The sequence below is a fragment of the Montipora foliosa genome, chromosome 3 (genome assembly GCF_036669935.1).
Source record: "Montipora foliosa isolate CH-2021 chromosome 3, ASM3666993v2, whole genome shotgun sequence".
Taxonomy (NCBI): domain Eukaryota; kingdom Metazoa; phylum Cnidaria; class Anthozoa; order Scleractinia; family Acroporidae; genus Montipora; species Montipora foliosa.
Window position 1 is genome coordinate 26,983,939 of NC_090871.1, and position 16,851 is coordinate 27,000,789.

The window sequence follows — 16,851 nt, forward strand, 5'->3', positions numbered from 1 at the left end:
TCGAATAGCAACTCGAAACCTTCATCCAAGTATTTCCTTCCTAGACTTATAAGTTAAGTTAGCTTATTTGTGGTTTAAAAAATATAACAAAATATCTAATGATGTCAACAGGGCCTTTTCCCACCGAAACTGAAAACGCTTTCGAAAGCAGTTTATGCAGATCACTCAAGCCGCAAACACTCACCAGGGGAATCCCCAGATGAAGTACTCAAAAACACCGCCGCATAGACTTTCGATGGATCTTGATAATTGCACAGGGTACTTTCCCGACAAGTTGTTGATTTACTGACAAGTATATTTTGACAGATGTAAATTAAAAATAAAGCCCTCCTTTGGCAAAATCCAATGGAAACATAGACTTGGAGAAACCTTCTGAATGACAGCCGTTTTAAAATACTCTTTTACGTCATCAGAAAAAAAACAACAAAGCGCTCTTACTTGAGCTTTCTTTATTTCGTAAAATACTTTCATCTGTTAAGTTATTTGGTTGGTGCGAATCCATTAGCAAGAATACGGATATCATAACGGATCCAGCGCCAAACTACTCGTGGCATATTGAAGACACCATGTAGAAAGGGGTCGTCAGCCTGTTGACGTTTTGAGTTGCAGATCTAGACTTGTACAGAGGTTTTTTTAGAACATCTGGCACTATCCAAAATTACTCAAGAAGTAAGTACTATATCTTGAGTGCTCTTTTTCCTACTAGTGATTTATAGCTTCGGATTATTCCTTTGGTTTTTTTCGGGGTGAATTCTGCAATGCATTAATTGATAAACAGAGTATATTTTTTAATACGAGGTTTTGTTTGTGGAATATATTTTCCTTTAAAACATGCGTTAAGCCAGCCGGTTGCCTCTTCATCGCATTAAACATAGCTTAGCATAGAAAGCCGCAACATGCTCGTGCCTCGTAAATAAACACTACCGTGCGTGATCTGGCATCAACTTCGTCAGATGCTCACGCGATTTTAACCTTTAACTAATACACACCATAACTTAAATTAGCTTCATGACTCATATCGCGTCGGGGATTCCCCACGGCGTAAATTTTCAATTTCGTTGTCTGAATCCACGCTGAGATCACGAGACCGGTTAAAGATACGCCGAAGGTTTTATATAGAGGTTGTTTTCAAGAAAAGAAGTCAAACCGGCTTATGCCAAAACTGTCGAGGAATTGATCAGGTGTCCCCGACTATTTTGGACACTGTATTCAGTAAATGTTTGAGCTTCTGAAGACCACAGAGGATTGCCAACAAGGTTTATATGTTCGTGTTTTTAACATTTAATTTCTTTAAGTCGGTGACGATACAAGAAAGAAAGAAGCCTTGCTCTGCGAATTGAATCTTCTAAGCCCGGCATTTTGCGGATAATTTGCCATTGTCTCTAAAGAACTTTATTGCGGTTTATATAATTGGCGTACAAGTAGCGAAAACAGCGCAAGCTATACGCACGTAAAGTTCTTCGTATTAAACCTAATTTTTGTTTTGATCTTCGTTGTTAAAAAAATTTCGATCTTGAAGCTCTTCGCGCTCCAGTTTCACTCCAGTAGTTTAAAATTCTAGCCTTACAATCGTTTATTTTCTTCGGCGAATGCATTCCGAATTTGTTTACGGCTTGGTGTGTATACCGTATTGATATCCTAGAGATGTTGACAAAGACTTCTGCGCTGTCATGTATTTTTCGTGTAACCCAAACTTTCTGAAATATATGGACCGTAACCTAATACTACATAAAGCTACTACATTTTCCGTGGAAAGTTAAGTTGAATAGGTACGAAAGAGTCAATTTTCAGCCCAGAATAAGCCACCAATATTTATAAGTTGTTCACTTTGGAACTGTCAATTTACCACCCGAGCCGATTTTGAAACGCAAATTCTCCCTCCAATGATAAACCCTTGGCATATTTCTAGATCTTGCTAACGTGACTTTCTGTCGGGAAGATAGCACTGGCGATCCTCTAATTATTTACGTGATTTAAAAACATTTCTAGGCGTCGGGACAGGTCAAAACACAGCCACCTTGATCACTCAGGCGGTGATCGGTCTTGTCTCTCGACTTAGTTCAATTTCCTCACATAAGAGGTGAAGCACTCAAAATAAACTGGTAATAGTTTTTAAAATCCTAAAACCACCAAATTATTACATCAACGTGCTACAAAGTGATTGTTAGTGACACGGCGATTCATCATGAATCGATTCTGTACGGTTCTAGGGCAAGATAGAAATATTCCACCTGTTTTCAGGACCATTAAGAATGCAGGGTATAAGAAAAGTAAAGAAATAAATAAATTCAATCAATAAATAAACGCGCGACTGCGGTGCACGCGAGCACATTTCGTGATTTATGGGGACGAGTAATGTTTTGAAAGTTCTCATTGACCAATCAGAAAAGCGATATTTTGTCGAGTTTCTACAAATAGTGGTAACACTTCCCCGTGACAGTGTTCATCGGCGCGTGTCCTGGGCACGAGACTTCACTGATTTAAGCCACCATGTTTTATTGAGGTTGAAGCATTAAGAAATAGCGCAATCCAAAGAATATGACGGTAAATATACGAATTTATTATTTGGAGTGCAGTTAGTGCAAGCTAAATAACAAGAAACGAGATCTGTGGCGAGTCTTCTGTTTTTCAGTTTGACAAGCCGAGATCATCCTTGGCTGTGTTGAACACGTTGGTCCTGATAAGTTTCGATGGTCAAGCCATTGGTCGACAGTGACATCCGAAGCCCTTGGCTTTGTGTCATGCAGACGGTAGGAGACCATAAAGGACTCTTATTAAATATGGCAGGGAGTCCATCACCTTTGTCAATTGGTCTAACTAGTGTCATCGAGGCTATCTAGCGCAATCATTTTTGTCGAATACAAATATCACTGATTAGATCCGTCCATCGGGATCTGGGGCCTTTGTTAACATTTGGCTTTCCAACGTGCTGGTCTACTTGCCAAGCGTTTTCCTTCATTAAACCACTTGGATTCCCATGCTCCTGATATATTATACTGGATTTGCTCAAGCAGTTTGATTTTGGTCTTCTGAACTATTCATGTTCTGTTTCCATCATATAATTAATCTGAAACCCTCTGTTCTGTTGCTCTTTTTTTAACTTTTGCGGATTTTTTTCCCCAAAACCGTTTAAACAGACCTCGCGGTTAATTAAGACGAAGAGTATACCTGAAAAAGTATCCGACAGCCAGTAACTTTCTTGTTGCCTGTAATGATCTTAAATTAACATGACTAATATAGCCAATTCTTTGTTCTCTTTCATGTAGTTTTTTACGTGATGTCAGACGAAATTCCCTTGAGAAAGCAAATTTCTTGTCTGGAACTATGCAACGAGGATGACCTGTACTTTATAGACGTATTCAGTTGTGTCCAACAAACAGAGCGCTGTGGACACAATCATCCTCGCCAGCAACTTTTTTTATACATTACGAGGGCTCCGTCTGAAAACAGATCAAGCTTCCTACAGGTATTACTCGAATCAAAAGATTTGCTATCAGAGTAAAAGAAAGAACGAGAAAGACGGTTAAGTTTTTCACGCGATATTTCGGGATTTATATCCTTGTATATTTAGAGGGTACACGTTGAGAGGCGTGTTAACTTTGCGCTTGACTTGAAAACATGTTAAAGGGGAAATGGGAGATCATGACGCACAGGTGGATTATAAATAAAAGGACTGCAGTTTTACTGATGGCTTTCGGCAACCGGGAATTTTTCGGGGATGTAAAGAAACGAGACCCATGCTCTTGAATTTCTTAAAATTTGCCGTCCTAACTCGTAACTAAACAGCCAGTTAAGTGCTTGGTGATTTTGCTTCAGTTAAGTGAGTTGAGTTTTTTCATTTTTTGTATAATCTTAAATGTCTTCTCATCAGAAATAGTCGTCCAACTGAATAGGAAGGAAGCAAGTGTGCTTAATCATTTTATAAATAACATTCCAGTACTGGTTAGAAGACGGAGGAAATTTTAATGATAGCGAAAATCAAATTCATGTATAAGAAGGTGGCATGTCAATAACCCCTTATGTCAGAGCGGCAATTCTTGCCAATTTAGCATTTCGTCCTGTTGTAGTAAGTTAGTGGCCCTGTTTTCCGTCGTTTCAATCCGCCTGTCAGCTAATAGCATTTACGTGACTTCGTCTATCGATCTACTTTACAGGAAGAAAAACTACGTTTAGGATTGCGTCGAGTGCATCGTGATTCGTTTCGCTGGAAGAAATCATCTACTGCTGACAAAATTCTGGCTATTTTGAAAATGGAAGATTTGGAAGCTATAAAGAAGGTAAGTAACAGTGTTCAGCCAATATTACAATATGTGTTTCCTTATATTATTCAATGATTTCAACGTATCTTGTACCAATCTGTCAGTCTCTCATCGGAACTCGCATCTGAAAGCCTAAACCGCCTTGTTTGGACGATATTAGTGAAGACTGTTCAAAACTTGATGAAGTGGAATTTTCCAGCTGAAAGTATAGTCACGAGAAGGACTGCATGTTATTGATGACATTGACTGACGTTCCAGAGCCTTGACTCAGAGGGTTATCGAAACTTCAGTCAAAGTCACCAACAACACTAGTCCTTTTCAGGACTACTTTGACGTGGAAGATGTTACTAGATCAAGTTTTTATGTGACTCTTGGCTTAAAACCGTTTGCTGTTTTAGTGATGGCTGTCCTCGTTTTCCACCCAAAATAAAAAACCACATATGTCTGATGAGGGTACTGATTATAAAAGAGAGGAGAAAACGCTTCCCCCATTTTGAAATTAAGAGTCAAATAGCAGCTCCCGTGACGTATAATGTGATTGGCTCGACGTCCAAGCTAAAAACGAAAAGGACTTAACAAATTGAAACAATGACTTAGACTCAAAACAATAGAAGCTGCTTGCAATACCAAGCAATAGCAGGTTGCGAGAGCTGCTACATTACTGGAAATCAAACTGCGTGCTTCCTTATGAGGAATAAAGGCCACTGAGAAATGCAGCTGATTAGATGCATGCCCAATTTTAAGCAAGGGGGACACTTCGTGACGCTACTTGAAATCTACGTGCAATGAGACATCTAATTAGGGGCATGTCGATTTACACCGTACGATTTTTGTCGCATGCGACAAGCTGTCGTGTCGTACGCTTGCCGCATGCGACAAAAATCGTACCTTGTAAATCGGCTCTTAGATAGTCAGTCATAAGCTGGGCCGCGAGATTTTTAAATATGATTGAATTAACGATGACTAGACTGCTCATATGATGAAAGTTCCGAAGATCAACGCAGTTAGCTAAGCAACAAAGTACTTGCAAGTAATCCTGAAAAAATCCAGGAGGCCTTGAACGGGATTCGATCTATGACCATTGAATTGCGCCGCACTTGCTCTACCAGCGTAGTTGTCAAGCCAGCTGAGACGAACTGGTAAATTGCGAGTTTAAGTTGTATTCCGTTAGACATGAATGCACTGAACAGTCATATATTCCAGGAGCCATGAATAGGAGCTTCCCTATGCACTATATCTTTGAGTTAACCATTGCGCGTATATCTTTCTATTTTTAAGGCGCCCTCAAACGAGGAAACATTGTTGCGGAAACATTGTTTCCCGAAATGTTTCCTCGATGCGCAAACGAGGAGACAATTGCTGAGTAAGTAAGTAAGTAAGTAAGTAAGTAAGTAAGTAAGTAAGTAAGTAAGTAAGTAAGTAAGTGAGTGAGTGAGTGAGTGAGTGAGTGAGTGAGTGAGTGAGTGAGTGAGTGAGTGAGTGAGTGAGTGAGTGAGTGAGTGAGTGAGTGAGTGAGTGAGTGAGTGAGTGAGTGAGTGAGTGAGTGAGTGAGTGAGTGAGTGAGTGAGTGAGTGAGTGAGTGAGTGAGTGAGTGAGTGAGTGAGTGAGTGAGTGAGTGAGTGAGTGAGTGAGTAAACAGTAAACAGTAAACAGTAAATCTTTATTGCGCCTTACTCTCCAAAGGGAGGTATCGGTCTCGTTACAATAAAGGTGATGATATCTACTTGAATAACTAATTAACTAAAAAGATCATACAATTACTTGTAATACAATTGGTATAAAATTATTATTTTAATTATTTTGCATTTAGGAAGTCTTTTCTCTTCTGAAACATTAAATATGTGTATTTACCTATTATCTTTGAAGTGCTTTCGTTTTCTAGGGTAAGTAAATACCTAATTTTATCCTCATCATTAAGGCTTTTGAAAACAACATCGTGTGTTGAAAGGAGAGAATGGAGCTCATTTCTAATGTTATCGTACCCTGGGCAATACATCAAGAAGTGCCGCTCATCTTCTATATAGCCTCTATTGCAGACTAAACACGTTCTTCCATCTACTGGGATTGGTGCACCTCTATTTTCGTATTTCCCAGTCTGTATTCGCAAGCTATGAACCCCCAGACGCAATTTTGTCATACTTATTCTATGTGCTGGGTTTCTGATAGTTTTGAGATAGTCTTCCAATTGGTAGTCGAATTTGACTTCTTTGTGTGTAAATTTCTCTCTACAGCCTTCGGAAGTGTTGTTGCGAGCCTTCAGCCAATTTCGAATGTAGTCCTTTTTAAGCTGATTCTTTATGGAGGAACGAGCATTCTTAATGTGTAGTTGGCTTGATGTATTGCCTATAGAGTGCATTCGTATAGTTTCGTCATTATTTAATACATCAAAAAATTGGCTGTGACTTTTTGCGTGATGAAAGGCTTCCTTTAATAGAGGGTTGACTGTTTTATGCTGTAATCTAAGCGAGTAACTAAATATTGAAGCTTTTATGTCTATACTTAAAGGGTACCGTCCAAGTTCTGCCCTACAGGCAATGTTCTCTGTGTACCATGGGGTATTTAGTGTTTGTTTACAGAACTTGATATGGACTTGTTCGATAGTGCTTTTGTCAAAATGGGTCTTATATGATAATAGCTCCGGTCCCCATATTTCGCATCCATATAGTAGTATAGGTTTGACAAGGGCATCAAAAAGCTTATTCTTAATTGTAATTGTGGTCGTATCCGAATTGGAGAACAATCGTTTCACTGTCGCAAGAACTTTATAAGCTTTTTTGCTAAGGATGTCTCTTGCGTAGGTATAGCGACCAGATGAGGTCATTTCAATTCCCAAATATGTTTGTTTGTCGACGATAGGTAATGCTTCTGAACCATATTGGAAAATTTCCTTGTTTTTGGTTTGACCGTTCCCACTAAAGATGATGATATTTGATTTTTTGGTATTCACCTTCAGCTTCCATTCCTCTGCGTGCTTTTTAATGACGTTAATCGATTTCTGTAGTCCTTCTGGAGAGGGACTTAAAACTAACAAATCATCAGCATACATGAGGTGAGTGAGTGAGTGAGTGAGTGAGTGAGTGAGTGAGTGAGTGAGTGAGTGAGTGAGTGAGTGAGTGAGTGAGTGAGTGAGTGAGTGAGTAAAACACTAAACAGTAAGCAGTAAATCTTCATTGCGCCTTACTCTCCAAAGGGAGGTATCGGTCTCGTTACAATAAAGGTGATGATATCTACTAGAATAACTAATTAACTAAAAAGATCATACAATTACTTGTAATACAATTGGTATAAAATTATTATTTTAATTATTTTGCATTTAGGAAGTCTTTTCTCTTCTGAAACATTAAATATGTGTATTTACCTACATCTTTGAAGTGCTTTCGTTTTCTAGGGTAAGTAAATACCGTATTTTATCCTCATCATTAAGGCTTTTGAAAACAACATCGTGTGTTGAAAGGAGAGAATGGAGCTCATTTCTAATGTTATCGTACCCTGGGCAATACATCAAGAAGCCCGCTCATCTTCTATATAGCCTCAATTGCAGACTAGACACGTTCTTCCATCTACTGGGATTGGTGCACCTCTATATTCGCAAGCTATGAACCCCCAGACGCAATTTTGTCATACTTATTCTATGTGCTGGGTTTCTGATAGTTTTGAGATAGTCTTCCAATTGGTAGTCGAATTTGACTTCTTTGTGTGTAAATTTCTCTCTAGAGCCTTCGGAAGTGTTGTTGCGAGCCTTCAGCCAATTTCGAATGTAGTCCTTTTAAGCTGTTTCTTTATGGAGGAACGAGCATTCTTAATGTGTAGTTGGCTTGATGTAGTGCCTGTAGACTGCATTCGTATAGTTTCGTCATTATTTAATACATCAAAAAATTGGCTGTGACTTTTTGCGTGATGAAAGGCTTCCTTTAATAGAGGGTTGACTGTTTTATGCTGTAATCTAAGCGAGTAACTAAATATTGAAGCTTTTATGTCTATACTTAAAGGGTACCGTCCAAGTTCTGCTCTACAGGCAATGTTCTCTGTGTACCATGGGGTATTTAGTGTTTGTTTACAGAACTTGATATGGACTTGTTCGATAGTGCTTTTGTCAAAATGGGTCTTATATGATAATAGCTCCGGTCCCCATATTTCGCATCCATATAGTAGTATAGGTTTGACAAGGGCATCAAAAAGCTTATTCTTAATTGTAATTGTGAGTGAGTGAGTGAGTGAGTGAGTGAGTGAGTGAGTGAGTGAGTGAGTGAGTGAGTAAAACAGTAAACAGTAAATCTTTATTGCGCCTTACTCTCCAAAGGGAGGTATCGGTCTCGTTACAATAAAGGTGATGATATCTACTTGAATAACTAATTAACTAAAAAGATCATACAATTACTTGTAATACAATTGGTATAAAATTATTATTTTAATTATTTTGCATTTAGGAAGTCTTTTCTCTTCTGAAACATTAAATATGTGTATTTACCTATTATCTTTGAAGTGCTTTCGTTTTCTAGGGTAAGTAAATACCTAATTTTATCCTCATCATTAAGGCTTTTGAAAACAACATCGTGTGTTGAAAGGAGAGAATGGAGCTCATTTCTAATGTTATCGTACCCTGGGCAATACATCAAGAAGTGCCGCTCATCTTCTATATAGCCTCTATTGCAGACTAAACACGTTCTTCCATCTACTGGGATTGGTGCACCTCTATTTTCGTATTTCCCAGTCTGTATTCGCAAGCTATGAACCCCCAGACGCAATTTTGTCATACTTATTCTATGTGCTGGGTTTCTGATAGTTTTGAGATAGTCTTCCAATTGGTAGTCGAATTTGACTTTTTTGTGTGTAAATTTCTCTGAATGAGTAAGTAGGTAGGTAAGTAAGTAAGTAAGTAAGTAAGTAAGTAAGTAAGTAAGTAAGTAAGTAAGTAAGTAAGTAAGTAAGTAAGTAAGTAAGTAAGTAAGTAAGTAAGTAAGTAAGTAAGTAAGTAAGTAAGTAAGTAAGTAAGTACGTAAGTAAGTAAGTAAGTGAGTGAGTGAGTGAGTGAGTGAGTGAGTGAGTGAGTGAGTGAGTGAGTGAGTGAGGGAGTGAGTGAGTCGGTAGGTAAGTAAGTAAGTAAAACCTTTATTTAAGTGTCAATATGTTGGACTAATTGGGGACACCAATAAAATAGCAACACTAATTAACATATGGTACTTAGAATTTGACTATTTACAGGAAAATGACAAAAGACTTAATGAGTATAAGAGCTCCTGTATTAGCTTATGTATAAAAAATAAAATTGTACAAATGATAATAATATATACATATACTCGATAAATAACAATAGTATACTCGATAATAATAATAATGATAATAATAATAGTAATAATAATAATAATAATAATAATAATAATAATAATAATAATAATAATAATAACAAATAAAATGGCTACAAAGATTACAGATTATTGGCTACAAAGATTACAGCAGTTGCTGATGTTGGTTAAAATGTCTTCAAGATTCAATTTTCTTATTTTTTTTTATACAAACGGGTAAACTGGGGGGATCTCTTTGATTTACGTTACGTTTTGATCATAAGAATATGAATAAGATATCTAACAGAGTGTGCCGTAGAGTGTAGTTCTAAAACGTGGTAATATGAAGTCATTGTTCCGCAGCGAGTGTGTGGAACCTTTTCGGACAAATAGATCGGAACAACAAATTCAGAAACATTTTCGCTGCAAGAACAGAAAAAAAATGTTTCTTGGGGCCGCAAATGGGGAAACATTTGCTTCCGCAACAATATTTGCAAAACATCGTTTCCTCGTTTGCGGGCGCCTTAATGTCGCCAGCAAACGAGGAAACAATGTTGCGGACAAATTGTTGCGAAAGCTACTACTTTCCCGTTTGCGGCCCCAGGAAACATTTGTTGCGGAAGCAAATTTTGCTTGTAGGGAAGCAATAGTGTTTCTGATTGTGCTTCCTCAGCAAATGTTTCCTCGTTTGCGCACCGAGGAAACATTTTGGGAAACAATGTTTCCGTAACAACTTTTCCTCGTTTGCGGGCGCCTTTAGAACTAACCCTTCAGCAGGAGACTCACATTTACGTCAATTTACATAATTTTGTACAATATAATTTGCATATATTGTGTTTTTGCTATTTTTGTCTTCGTTTGACAATAACTTTATTCTGATTTGTCATTCTAAAGGGGACAGCTATTCTTAGAGTTACTTTCATAGAGTTATGTCGTTCAAGATTTTGGATTTTCTTGAATTCAGGATTTTCAGTGGAAGTCGTTAACTCTAACGCTAAGTCATAACTCTACTGAAATAACTCTTTTGATAGTTAACCTCCATTCTAAACAGTGCATGCACAGCCGAAGAACTCGTGGCGTTCTAAAAACAGAAAAAAAAAGCGCAAAGGTTGACTCATAGGGCTTGTATAGGAGAGCAAAGCTCCTACCCATGGGCTCTCGATAGTCTAAATTCATGTCTTAGAGCAATCTCACAGATGTGAATTCAAGTCCCGCATCCTTCTCTGCCTTTAATTTTTGAGTTTCTCTTCAACTCTTTAAAATGTTTTTTTTAATCAGCGATGACCATTATAAACTTCATAATATTTTAAATCCGAAAGTTTAAACACTTACAAAGGCGTTGACCAGTAAAAGCATTCTCTCAGTCTGGAGCTTAACAAAGGGAAATCGCAAAACCTTCCTAACCGCGTTTTCCAGGGAAAAAAGTCTCTCCTTTTTTTTGAGGATCTTGTTTGGTTTAGTAAGGCTAATATAAATACACAAAGGTGTATGACTACTGAGATTCATGTGACAAAAACATTATAGTTAAAAGTCTTTGACTCATATGAAATTTTGATCACCCTTTGAAAGCGACATTTGGTCATGTTTACTACAGATTGAAAGGATGAAAGTGGACGAGATGCGTTTGCCAGAGAAAGTTTCGTTCACTCTTCCAAAAAGTGATGCATCTAGCATGCAAGCTGTAGTGAAGGTTTTGAAGGGAAATCTAGATGGTGAAACTCTGTTGCAAACCGAACAGTTGACGTTGCCACTTTCAATGGTAAGTTCATTTTTATTTTCACTCTTTTCGTCTCGTGGCTTGGTCAAAAGGCAACCAATGGGAGTAGGGCTGACGCAGAGGCTGGTTGCTACATATCCTTTAATTAAATTAATCAAAATAAAGTAAAGTAAAGTGAAGTAAAGTAAAGTAAAGCAACCATATTTAACGTCGATAACTCGTAACAGTAATTCAACTGACAAACCTGAGGTCGACGGAGCAATTGGACTCTGATTGTAATGTTGTATTTTCATTGAATCTCTCACTGACGTATAGTACTCTTGACTTTGCTCGAGAGAGACTGCTTCAGACACGTTAGCGTGGGGCAAATTATTTGATGTTTGGGAGAAGAGCATTTAGAGCCGGATGAAATAGGCTTAGGATTTTGAAGTTTCGACAGCATCTTCGGTCATTTTCAGGTTCGATGGGGTGTGACGATGCAATCGAAACGTTATAACGATTTTAATTTTTATGATAAGACAAAATAATAACAAGGAAAATAGAGGCAAACAACTAAAGGATGTAGGAGAAAACCTCTTGCCAGGGTATTTTGTCTTTTTTTTCAAACAGGCTTAGAAAGTAACCGGCAACGTTTTTGTTCGCGAATATCGTGACCTGCTGGGGTTTGGCTATTATAATTTGATCAGGTTGTGAATTCGGGTTTTTGCCAGGGTAGGAGGGGTCGATTTTGAATTTATTAGTGTTAACTGATATTTTGAAAATCATTTTAACCTTGTCAAAATGGTCCCACTAACCATGATTTGATTGCATGCAATGCGTTGGTAAATAATTTAAGAGGCAACCGAGAATCTCATTTCAAAATATTTTTGTCACTCATTTAATAAATCGTTGCTGGAATTTTGAGGCATTTCTCTCACAAATAGTGTGTTTTGCTTGTAAGCACGTGTCTTTTATTTGCATGACCTTTTTCAGATTCCCTCCAAGGAACCAAAGCCTGGAGTTGAGCACGAGCACACAAGCACTGGGCTGGCAAGTGTATCCTCGTGACACTCAGCTTAGCCATAAGAACCAAATTATTTTTGTTGCATCAAATTGAAGCAAAACTTTGCTCAAGTGAATTGAATGAAAATGTAAATATTCAGACTCAGTATACTTGTAAATGTGGACTTTTGTTGTAAATGATATAATACAGAGGTTAAGTATGACGTTTACACCAAACGGCAAACGTCGTTAGTGAAATTAGGGTTTTACCAAAACTGTAAGAACCCTGCTTGATATTAGCTCATTTCTGTCTTGTTAGCCGCAGGTATCAAGCAACTTCTCAAAGGAACGAGACAACTTAAAATGAGATAATTTTCACGCTTTTATGATAAGCAGGAGCCTATCGTTTCCCCCGTTTGCCGTAAGCGTCATGCCTAACCTCTCTAATGTCCTCAACATGAGTACCGTACAGTAAAAATTATGCGGACTTAAGGCGACAAATGTCTCTTATGTAAAATATTTCCATTATTTTATTAGTATCGCCTCTCTGAAGTGAAACGACAGGCTGTTGCTTGCAAGAATACCACAAAATTCTCTTATTTAACTTTCCTTGAGAAGTTACGCAATATAATATCGATAACAGGCAAAAAAGGAGCTCAGTAAAGTAAAAGAAAATTCTGGCAAAGCGCAAATTTCAGCCTGGCGTTTGCCGTTTACTGTAAATAGAGAGATTTACGTTTAAGTGAAACGCGAATGGCTAAAGTGACCACGTTACTATGATTCCTTACCGCAATTTTCACGCGAAGCTTAAACAAGCTTCACTCACTCCATTTTAAGCAATTGCCGCTTTACGTAACGTATTAACCGTGATGCTAAATCTCTCAAATGTACTATCGGAATAATTTTTCCTATTTACCCAAGTTTCCTTTTTGAAGACAGCTAGCAGCAGGGCTTCTTCGCAGTCACTAAGTTTATTATCATTCTAAAGTTATCATACAACTCTGACCTGCTGGAAACGGCTGTTTTAACATGCGCGCTCAAGTTCTCAAGTCCTCCACTTTTACATGAGAAGCCTTTTATCTCCTGTTAGAAATGCCATCTCAGTCGACTTGCTTAAATGCGAGGTAAAATTTCTCTTTTCTGTATTCTCCTATACATTCATCATGATCTTCGTACTTTTCAATGTTTTGTAAAAGCGTTGTGAGGCGTTGCTTAATGCCCGCTAAGAATTACTGATATTAAATTAAATATTGAATTTGTAAACTTTTGTACTCGTTGTAAAAATCTTCCAAGCTGTGAAAAGTTAAAGTATTCATGCAGTCGACTGGCTTTATCATCTCGGGGATGAGGTTGAATAAACTTGAGCTCATGATCTTACGTTTTCCTGAGTATTTGTTCTCAATATGGCTAAGAGGTTCATCTATCCGAAAGCAGCTGGGAATTATTACAATATGATTAATAATATCGTGGTTCGACTGACTGTAACGAAAAACGAAGGGCATTTTAATTTTCATACTTAATCGATACTAAGAATATTTCGAGATTGTTCCAGGAGAATAGAAAAAAAGGGACATGGTTGTTTGAGGCGGGGCATTGGCGTCCATACTGCCGTCGTTCCCTTAGCCTATCCTTTCCCCTCCCCCGAAATGAGCTCATTAATTAACTCTTTTTCTACAGGGGGGCCTCAGTAATGAACTCTTTTGCGTAATCGATTTCACATCGTAAGCCCCGACGTTCGATCGAATCGACAACGTTAGTGTCCGTTGTCAACCTCCTTTAAAAGTGATTATTGTGTCCCATATTTTTCCAGCTGTTTCCCAAGATTATTCTTTCAGAAGTCACTTCTTTTCTTCTTATATTTCACATCATGGCTACTTGGACTACAGTTCTGAGAACATCGCTTGCAAATATAGTCCCGTTATATTGTATTCGCTTTACAATCATTCCCAGTCATTGGTCATGTATCGACTATTCACGAATTAATTGGGTGTGGTCGGTGTGGGGCCGTTTGAAAATAAAATAGAAAAGGTGACACTGTCCTCTATATCCTCTCGTTAGAACGAGAACGACAGACTGATGAACTGAAATGCAAAACGCACCAGGCGAGAACGCAAAAGGTATTTTTTTTTGTTTCTCGTTTTCCTTGAGGTCGCTCCTATTTTACTTTCCTAATGTCTCCGATAGAACGTCAAGGCCCTGGAGTTTAACCTTAATTGACCACCCTTAATCAAAAGGACGACACTCATCAACGAATTGGTTTTTGTATGGGTGTGTGTGTGTGTTTGTGTCCCTGGCTTATGACAGAAATGAACCAATCTTTTTGACAAGTGTCTTAAAAGGCAAGAAACACTTGATGTTTTTATTCCTGTTGTCCACAAGGTAAGTCGAGAAAAACGTGGCAAAAGGACTATCTTCAAAAGAGAAAGAAAAATGATCCTTGCACCGGCATCGCCGGGGTCATGGGTTCGAATCCCGATGGAGATCGATCAAGTGACATCCAGTAAGTAAAAAGTTAATGAAGCACGAGACCGGAGGGAGGCTCGTCATCTCGTATAGGGGTGTAAATTTCGGATTTTGGTCTCACTTAGGGTGTTCTGGGGAAAACGCATTCATATATGGCCCTGAAGGTCTCCTTCAGGATTGCACTCGAAGAAATATAAAAGTGTATATTATTTTACACTTTTATATTTCTTCTCGTTTGTGAAAGTATTAGATGATGTGTATGAAGGTGTCTATAAGAGACTATTGCTTCAAATGTCCAGATAAGCGCGAAGATCATTTCTCTGTTTCGTCTATAGCCCACACTTCAAATATATAAATACATTTCTCTCAATAGGACTATCTCTTGTTGCTGTCTGTAGTCTTTACTTCAAATCGACTCGTCGGAGTCTAAATTGCAAAATAGCCACATTTCTATGTATTTAATTTCATCCTTAATGTGAAAGAACGTGACCGACGGCCAAGAGAGGATCAGGTAAGAGAACGGCTCCCCATGCCCCATCATAGATTTTTAAAATCAATTTTTAGCTTCATAAAGCTATTTTAAATTCTCGTTCCCAGTGCTGCGCATATTTAAAATTTCATTATGCTATTGCAACTGACCAATCAGGTGCCTATCTAAAATTAGCCGAGTAGCTAAAATTGGAAGAGGCCCATGAATGGGGAATCCGTTATCTTCCCTTATCTTCTCTTGCCGACGGTAGAATGCTAGAAGTCCCCTCTATGTCGGTCGAGCAGCGCCATTTTCGAATCAATAGGCCATGTTCGATATATCAATATTCACACATGGCTTCGAGGATTTATGGTTAAATTTGAATTCTCTTTTGTTTAGAAATCTCCTAAAAGGACTCCGTTAAATATCCCTGTGCGGAAGGCGCATCCAGTTTCGTCAAAAAAGCCGTCGGCGGCAAACTTTAAGATGGCGGATGTTTCTTTTACTCGGAGCCTCGGAATTAATTGTGATTTTAGGCCCTTGAGTTATTTTTCTACTTCTTTGCGTTTGTTCTTTGTCTTTGTCGTGTTTCATATCTACACAATTATGGAAAGGATATAACGACTCAAGAATTTAAGGGCGCGTTCTTTTGATACTATTCCGGAATAGGAAAACACGGAATAGACGGTATTCGTGTTCTTTTGGGACCTATTCTGTTTTGGGAATGAATGGAATACTATTCCGTTCATCGGGAGCAGAATGAACGGAATGACCGGAATATGGTTCACTCCGAATAGGCAAAATATGCGTTCTTTTGGGGAGGTTTTGGCGCGAAATGATACGCGGCCGGCTGGTCACCCGCCGGTGGCTTGAAAATTGTAAAAATTTGATTGGAATAGCGATGCAACTGATGTCTACAGTGGCTGCAGGTGTGCTGACCTCTCTTCCGTTTCTTTACTGGTGCTAGAACAAGAAGAGCTGTCAGTTCGTGTTAATAAAAGAAAGTACCCTTGCCTGGTCAAAAGAAATGACGTTGGCATTAATTGGTTTGTGCAAAAAACACGAACCTTTTTTCAATTAAGTCGACATCAAGAAGAAGAGCTTATGGGAACACATTAGGGCCGTTTATACGAGAGAAAATAAGCCGCGGCTTACTCTGGCTGCGGCGTACATAATACGCGGAAGGAACTATTTATACGAGTGCAAACTCCCAGGCAAGGATAAGCCGGGGCTTGAGAAATCCGTGAACGTAGATTTTGTACCATTTATACGGGGTGTTCGCGTCTTATGTAAGCCGCGGCCAGAGTAATCCGCGGCTTATTTTCTCTCGTATAAACGGCCCTAATATTACTACGCAAGGCACACACACAGGTACAAAAAATTCTTCGTCATTTTGCCCCTTATGGTTTTTAGCAAATGAAGCAAACCAAAAAATCGAGAAAACCGCCAAAAAACTGGTACTTATGGCCATATTTCAACATTTCGTGTTCAAAGCTTTCGGGAAACCTTTTTCACTCGCAAGGCCAACGCAATTGGCACATGCTTACCATTTAGCATAAAAAATTCGGTTTGAAATCAAATGGAAAGGCTATTTTCCGGAAAATCTTTTCGGGAATTGTGGACAACCTCTGGATGTATTCCACTTTTTCCGTTCGCAATGGAAATCGCGAACTCCTCTTA

At 38.5% G+C, this 16,851-nt stretch overlaps 1 protein-coding gene across 4 annotated transcripts; it reads left to right on the forward strand.

The window, feature by feature from the left end:
• Positions 1 to 360: 360 nt before the first annotated feature.
• Positions 361 to 13,616, forward strand: LOC137997203 (uncharacterized). 4 transcript variants are annotated; one of them, XM_068843068.1, is made up of 5 exons: positions 361 to 669; positions 3,267 to 3,466; positions 4,155 to 4,277; positions 11,136 to 11,300; positions 12,231 to 13,616. In XM_068843068.1, exons 2-5 carry the CDS (start codon positions 3,278 to 3,280, stop codon positions 12,303 to 12,305), a joined length of 552 nt encoding a protein of 183 aa, XP_068699169.1. In that variant the 5' UTR covers positions 361 to 669; positions 3,267 to 3,277; the 3' UTR covers positions 12,306 to 13,616. The 4 variants fall into 4 exon arrangements, with proteins under 4 accessions (XP_068699169.1, XP_068699168.1, XP_068699170.1 ...); XM_068843067.1 differs by lacking the exon at positions 361 to 669 and adding an exon at positions 1,103 to 1,256; XM_068843069.1 differs by lacking the exon at positions 361 to 669 and adding an exon at positions 2,444 to 2,544.
• The last annotated feature ends 3,235 nt before the right edge of the window (positions 13,617 to 16,851 follow it).

What these genes read in the sequence shown, in the direction of transcription:
- LOC137997203 (XM_068843067.1), top strand. Translation starts at nt 1,217, where the DNA reads ATGTTTGAGCTTCTGAAGACCACAGAGGATTGCCAACAAG. An exon ending in ATTTGGAAGCTATAAAGAAG is followed by an intron (nt 4,278 to 11,135) that starts GTAAGTAACAGT and finishes TGTTTACTACAG; the next exon opens with ATTGAAAGGATGAAAGTGGA. An exon ending in TGACGTTGCCACTTTCAATG is followed by an intron (nt 11,301 to 12,230) that starts GTAAGTTCATTT and finishes GACCTTTTTCAG; the next exon opens with ATTCCCTCCAAGGAACCAAA.